The 7,777-nt window shown below is 46.5% G+C and overlaps 1 protein-coding gene across 1 annotated transcript in view; it reads left to right on the top strand.

Moving 5' to 3' along the window:
- Window positions 1–7,777, top strand: part of CCDC57 (coiled-coil domain containing 57) — an 83,758-nt gene that overhangs the window by 71,136 nt on the left and 4,845 nt on the right. Inside the window, exon 18 of the mRNA XM_015420350.1 lies at window positions 3,124–3,332. Within this exon, the coding sequence (XP_015275836.1) occupies window positions 3,124–3,332 (209 nt within the window). The remainder of the gene's footprint in view (window positions 1–3,123; window positions 3,333–7,777) is intronic.

The following is a 7,777-nucleotide window of genomic DNA, read 5'->3' as shown; positions in this document are numbered from 1 at the left end:
TCTGTCAGGAAATTCTTCCTAATGTTTAGCTGAAAACTCTTCTGATTTAACCTGTTGGTTCTAGTCTGACCTTCTGGGGCAACAGAAAACAACTCTGCACCATCCTCCAGATGACAGGTCCTCAAGTACTTGAAGATGGTTATCATATCACCTCTCATTCGTCTCCTCTCCAGGCTAAACATACCCAGCTCTATGTTGTTGAAGGCACCTTGACACAGAGAGTACTCCATCTTTCTCTATTATACCTCTGAGGATGCCAGTCACAGCTACTGCCGAAATGTCAGGTTCTACAATGCCAAGACCACGGCCACACAACCCAGAATATCTACAGCAACTAATACCCAGCTTCTTCAACCTTTCCTCATAGGACTTGGTCTCCAGAGCCCTCACCATCTTTGTTGCTCTCCTCTGGACATGTTCCAGCTTGTCTATATCCTTCTTAAATTGTGGTGCCCAGAACTGAACATAGTAGTCTAGGTGAGGACTAACCAAAGCAGAGTAAAGTGGTACCATTACTGAGCCAGGAACAGGTACAGCTGGCACACCAGCCAAAGCCGGGCAAATGCACACCTAACCATAGCAGCCACCTGATTTTCAAAGGTGACTGTTGTGTCAAGCAGTACTCCCAAGCTGCAAACCTGACTTTTCAAAGGGAGTTTAACCCTCTCCAAAACAGGGAAGCTCTCAAATCCCTGGTCTTACCTTCCTGGTAACCCAGAGCATCTCTGCCTTGTCATGATTAAGTTTCAACTTGTTCACCCTCAGCCAGCCCATTTCTGACTCCAAGCACTGGTTTAAAGCATCAGCAGCTTCCTTGGGATTAGTCAGAAAAGGAAGGTAAAGGAAAAGGAAGGTATCAGTGATACTGCAGCTCAGGCCTCCTGATGACCTCTCCCGGTGGCCTCATGTAGATGTTAAACAGCATGGGGAATAAGATCAAACCCTGCAGAACTCCATAGGCCAACAGCTATGGAGCAGAGCAGGAATCCCTAGCATCACTTTCTGGAACCAATCTCCCAGGTAGGACTCAAACCACCTTAACATGGTGTCTGTTAATCCCAGCACTGAGAGTTGGCCCAGTAGGATGCTATGGTCAACAGTACTAAAGGCCATCCAGCAGAACTAACAGGGTCACACTCCCCCTATTTGCAGAGCATTTGTGTATATGTCTGGGCTTCCCAATAATAGCATTCACATATCTGGGCTTCACCAATAATAGTAGACTCACTCTGAATCTCACCATGTGGATCTCTGGATCACAGTCATGTTGGAATGGGAGGGGGCATCATAATCACCAATATTATTTATAAAGCACCTCGATAGGGTTGCCATCCTCCTGATGTGGGTGAGGGGCCCACCCCTGAAGAGCCCCATCGTGCCCAATGTGCTGGAATGATGACATCACCCGGAGGTGATGTCATCATTCTAGAAGGTGGTCTGCCCTGAATCCACATAAATTAAATTTTAGGACAGGAAATTTTCAGTTTATCTAGGATGCCTTACAAAGTCTCACTTGCAGAAATTGGAGGAAAATTGGAATATTATGGGATAACAGCAGGTTTTATAAGCAGCCTGGGGTTCAATAGAAGACTAAGGCAGAAATCCTGTTCCTTGGGGAGTTACAGATGCACATTAAAAAGTGCTAAAGGGCGTAAAAATAGGGCATAGTCAAAACCGCAATCACTGTTCTGCTGTAATATTTAAATTTGGATGTTGAAAACTGAAGAGCCACTTTTATTATAACCCAGTAGACTAGTCTGAAATCATGCTCTTATTGGGTCATATGTTATCTTTTGCTCTTGCCCATGAGACAAAATTTCAACACTTTTTCCATTATGTGGGTAAAGAGCCAGACAATTGAGAGGACTGGGTAGAATATTAACCAAGAGAGAGATATAAACTCTCTTCTGGCTCCAGGCACAGTGGGTACTGCAATTTTTGATCTACGTTATGCAAAGCTTTTCATTTTCCAAGTGTTTTATAAATATTAATTTTAGTCCAATTTGATTTTCTGTACTTGATGATCCTTGGAGTCAAATCAAAGCCATTGCATGTAGGAGTGGGTGATTTTGATTATGGAAACAGCGGTCACAGATGCACTGAGTTACTTTGTCACACAGGTTTTATCTTTTTTGGAAGTGCAGTGTATAGAATCAAAATGTCCATCCATTCAAAACCAGTGGTCAGTGAAGGTTCAGAAAATTTCTGCTCTCTTTTAAAATATTGCACATTAAGCCTTCAAGCTTAATATGAAACAACTTTCTGAAGTGTGAATAAATTAACCAAAATGAATTTCAGGGACTTGTTTGTTTTCTACCATATAATTAAAGCTTAAGTAGATGGGGAGGGAATGTGGTTCAATGGTAGAGCATCATGCTTGGCATGCAGAAGGTCCCAGTTTCAGTCCCTGGCATCTCTCATTGAAAAGACCAGGTACTGGGTGATGTTAAAGACCTCTACCTGGGACCCTAGAGAGCCACTGCCCATCTAAGTAGACAATACTGACCTTGATGGACCAACCAATGGTCTGATTAATTATGAGGCAGCTTCATGTGTTCATGTGATGTATACGAAAAAAGTGATTCCCAAGCAGATGTTGTAAGCAACTAAATAATACTTTGGGAGTGGTTTGTATGAAGAATAATACAGGCTTTAGTGTGTATGTCATATTCACAGCTCTACACAATCTGTTAAAATAATTTTACACCAACCTTGTAAGCTAGGATTATCGGCATCAGATGGGGTTCCTGGGTTGAGAAACCAAAGCTTCCAAAGGTCATTTATGAACTAGTGAGTTCAAGGCAAAAAAGAGACTGGAACTAGAATTTGCTTGCAGGTGTTGTGATCATTTTAGTGCATAATGCTAAGCAATTCACTGCTTCTTTTACAATGAAGTGACAAATCCCAAAGTGAGTGCCCTTAATAAAGGGTTTGTTATTCAGTAAGTTGCAGGACTTGACAGAAATTGGTGTTCCTCTGCACCTGTTAGTTCCCTTTAAAAATATGGGGGGTAAAGATTATTTCTGTGCTGTCAGATCACAGATTGTGCTAAGAGACTGCAGATTTATCTTTAGCAGTATTTCAGTACTTTGGGAGTGAATATTTTCTTCCCTCTGATTGCAGGGGAATACCAAGGTCTCCATGGAGCTGAAAAACCTGAAGACCCTGAAGGAAAGGCCAGCATGTATTTAGAGAGAACACCAGCTGCCACCTTGACTGTCACTGGAAATAAGTTTAATGTCCAGCCAAAACTAAAACCAAACAAGTCATCATATAACCAACCACGAAAGCTTCATACCTCTCAGCAGACAACCAGAATTCGAAATTACAATGTAAAGGATTGAACTTTTCTTCTGACGCAATAAGAGTTTTATTAATTAAGATACCAAGTGGAAATATTGGAGAACTTCATCAGACATCATATTGCATGTTAGTCTACTTTTTCTCTTCAGCTTGAGCTGGTAAAGACATAGAATTGCATATAAAGATGCCCCTCTGCCCACGGAAGGTGTTTTTCACTAACATAAATATTTATATTTTTCAGTGTGTGCAAGGGACTCTGAGAGTGGGGGGGGGGGGAATAAGAGATAAAGATATCAAGAATAAGAGCCAGGATATCAAACAGATTACAAATTTATTGCATTAACAGCTTCCAGTTATGGGCATAAGGCAGGAACTAGGCATATGTTACTGACAGCAAGGAAGAAGGAGTGGCTTATGACCATAGACAATATGGTTTGGTCTTATTGGACTGACTGTTTATTCAGTGCACACACACCAGGCCCATAAACCATTTGAGCTGTTTCTTGGAGCCCTTCCATAGCCTGAGGAGGGGAGTTCTCACTCTAATCAGCTAGCCTTAGTTACAGCCAGCCCAGGAAGTTATGGAGCCAATGGCTAAACCCCACTGAGGAAAACCTTACCAGGTACATCGTGCCCTTTGCTAAACCACCCTGTCCTCAGGCTGCCCACATTAAGCACAATTCCATTGTTAAGCTACTTGAGTGTGCAGGGCCGGCTCACTCACTAGGCGAACTAGGCGTTCACCTAGGGCGGGCCGGCCGGCCCTTAGGGCGCCAAACTGCACCCCCCCACACCAAAAGCCTCCTGCCAAAAGCCCTGCGTGCTGCGTCGCCCCAACCCCAGCCGCCGCCTCTTTCTCCCCCCTCCGCACCAAAAGCCCTGCTCTCAACTCTGGCGCTGCTGCTGGAGCCGGGAGCACCGGTGGTCCCCCAGGCGGGCAGCCCCAGTGTGCTTCCTCCCTCCCTCCCTCCACGGGAAGGCGTGTGGGCTCGGCATTGCGGCAGAGAGGTGGCTGGCGGAGTCCTCAGCCCCGGCTGGGCAGCAGTCCAGGCTTCTCCACGCTGCCCTGGGCTGGCCTTTGTGGGAGGCAGCGGCAGCCAGGCAGGGGGCGCAAATCCTGGCTGTCTGGCAGGGACAACGGGCTGGAACGAGCTGGCTTTCGAGCAAGGGAAACCTTTTCTGCAGGCAGCTGTAGCCCGGGATCCCTTGCCATGCTGGCCGGCCTCTGCTTCCATCCCGAGGGTGAGGAGAAGCCGGGGGGACGGGGGAGTGAAAGGCAGGTGGTGGCAGCAAAGTTTCTGCTCAGCTTTTAACCGCTCCCGCGCCTCCCCCCATGCCCTGGGCAGCCTCTGTTCCCCTCCGGCACTGCCTCTCCGTGCCCTGGCCCTGCCTCTCCATGCCCCAGCCGAGCTGCATGGTATGCTCAGAGGCCGGCCCGGAGGTGGGGCCTGGAAGAAGAGGTGGCGGCGGAGGCTTCTCTCCTGCGCAGTGGCAGTGGCCAGGCTTCAGGGACCCGCTGGGTGGCTGGTGAGGCGCTGTGGCCAGCAGGTGGTTGCCAGCAGGGCTGGAGAGCTCATGAGCCTGGGCGGGGGGAGGCGCTGGGACCAGGGTAGGTGTCCCTTGCAGGTGGGTCCCCGGCGGTGACCTCTCTGGCAGTGACTTTGTGGGCAGGTCTTCTCGGGGCTGATCTCTTAAAGAGGTGCCCAAGCGGGGCTGCTGGGAGGGATGGACCCAGGTGGCTGCGGGGGCGCAAGAAGGGGGGCACCAGAAATGGGTGGGCATACGGGGGTGCACCAGAAGGTGTCCTCACCTAGTGTGCAAAAATACCTGGGGCCAGCCCTGTGAGTGTGAATGCTTGTGCTTCAAATATATTTGTTCTAGACAGTAGTAATGTGGAATGAAAAAATCTGATCCACTTTGTAAAAATAGATATTTGCTCATTGTTTATGAATAATAGCAAAAAGAAAACAATCCTCTTCTGTGCTTGCCTTCGGACACTGGTTTTCAGACTGATCTGAGGAAACCATGGCATAAGAAAATCAGCAATAGTACAAAAGCTTCCTTGAAAAACAGCTTGGCCAATGCCCACAATTCTGATCTTTCCCTGCAATGTGCAGCTTCAGAAGAGTATTGAGTGTGAGCTAAATTGCTCTCTGTTGATGTGGATGAGCAGTCCATAGGAGGCTAGCCTGTATTGTGCCTAAATTGAATGTGTTTAACATAAAGCAGAAGACCATGAAATGCACTGGGTTTCCATGGCACAGATTCAGTGGATAAGGAGCCATGAGATCTTGTTGGAGAGGCTAGGTGCTAAGTCACAGGTGTAAGTTTGTCAGAGTTCTAGAGCTTAACTATTTACCAGCTGAACAAGATTGTTTGCAAGTCTACCAGAAAATTCTACCTAAGATGCAGAAAGTTCTTTAAAAGCATAATTGGAATCCTCGGGGGGGGGGGTTCCTTCACAGTATCAAGCCCCCCCTACAAATCTCGAGGTGGAGTCAGACAGGTACTTTTTTCCATTTCTGGTGGAGCTCTGAAAAAAATACAAGACACCTAGGAGTTCCAAAAAGATTCAAATTGTGGATCACACCAGATTCAGTGGTGCTTTTGTTAAATAATGTTAAAAAGTTCACGCCTGCAGGTGTAAGAGGTCTTGCTATTTATTTGTTGATGATAGCAAAGGTTGTCCTGGAGAATAACTGGGGTACTAATCCCACCCCTTCTGAGGTGTGGTAGTTAGTTTTAGTTTGTTAGCTAGTTTTAGTTTGGGATATATGTGTGACTATATAAAATTTATGGAAAAACTGACCCATCAAAGTAAATTTAGGTAGCTGTAAGGCATTTACCGGGAGTTTTGTTCCAGTCTATATGATTATGTAGATAAACCAGATTCACAGATGCCATTTAAATCGATTGCTGACAATTGTATACTGTTCTTATTAGGATGATTACATATCTTTACATTTTTCTCTGTAATAAATTGTAATAAATGTTATGGGGGTTTATGTTAAGTTTTTATTTGGGAAGTAAATTGTTAATTTTCTTTTTCAATATTAATTTTAGTAAACCTTTGTATTGTATTTTGAGCTGATCTGCTGCTTTAACACTGATAAAGTGTTGAGAAATTGAACAGGTGCGGGTTGACTGGGTAGAAAGTCGCTAAGCAAAGTATGTGGCAGCCTGAGGCAGGCAATTAGATTATCTGTCCCAATTCTTTGATTCTGGACTGCACTGTCAGCTGTGGTTATGTGTGTGTGCGGGGGCTCTTCCAGTCCACTCTGGTAGGTGACCACATCCAAGGTCAAAACCTGGGACCTGTGCTAAATTTGTGCTGCCCTCGCAGGGTTTGGGTTTTCTCTACACTGGTTTCAGTTCTGATATACGTGACTGGTTGTGTCACCAGGACCAGTGGGAGTTTCCAAATGCCCCATGACATATCCTTCTGTAGCATGCCCTGATGGCTGTGTGCTTAGAGAGGTTCTGCAAGATGTAGTCTTGCTTCTTCCTACTGTTGTGTTGCTGATATGATTGTCGCTGGTTAAAAGACCTTAATCTTCAATGTGGTCTCTGTGCTTCACACCCATGGGATCTAGTGCGCACGCGCTGGATCGATCGGTGCTGTAGCAAGCTCTTTTAACGGATTTTGGCGCCCAGTCCCTCGGGCATGCGCAGGAACCCCACCGTGCATGCCTAGAGGGGTGGGCGCGGACATCCTGCCAGTTCCTTTCTTACCGCCGCGTTAAGTAGACCTATTTTTCATCGGTCAGATCGGTTCGCTTTTGGCTATTCTCCTCAACTCTTAGGAATTATTTCCTTATTTTAATTTTCCTGTCTTTTCTCTTTTTATTTGTTTGTTCTTCGAAAAAAACAAAACATTTATTTCTGTTGAGGGGGAGTCTACCGATTACCTCAGGCCTTCGGGCTATTCCCCCCCCCTCAAACGTCCCCTCTTCTTCGCTTTTTTTATGGAGAAGAAGTGGGGGTTTTTCAATAGGTGCAAGGGTTGTGGCAGCAAACTTGCTCCTCCTGACCGTCATACCCTGTGCATTTTTTGTCTCGGAGAGTCTCACCGGCCAGAGTCCTGTCGTCACTGTGCTCGTTTTTCTAATCAAACATGGAAAAACTGAGCTGCGCGCCTTAAAGTAGCGCTGCTTGAATCGGCTCTTACTCCTACCTCAGCGATGGAGGAAAGACCATCAATATCGACAGCTCCGGCATTGAGACCTGCCTCCGATGCAGACCGCCCGACACCGAAGGTCCCAGCATCGAAGACGCAATCTTCTGCTTCCATGCCAATCAAAAAGAAGGCCAAGGCAAGTAAGGATCACAAGTCCGCGAGGAAGGGCACTTCAAAGTCCCTTAAGGCGGCGAAGAAGGGGAAGGAAGCGGTGCCTGCACTGGGTGATGCCCCTAAAGTGCCTCCTGCTCCAACGGCAGTATCGATATCAGAGGCCCAACTCCCTCCACCGATACC

The sequence above is a fragment of the Gekko japonicus genome, unplaced genomic scaffold (genome assembly GCF_001447785.1).
Source record: "Gekko japonicus isolate JY-2015 unplaced genomic scaffold, Gekko_japonicus_V1.1 scaffold360, whole genome shotgun sequence".
NCBI lineage: Eukaryota > Metazoa > Chordata > Lepidosauria > Squamata > Gekkonidae > Gekko > Gekko japonicus.
Note: the sequence above shows the minus strand (reverse complement) of the source record. Positions and strands in the feature narration are given on the sequence as shown.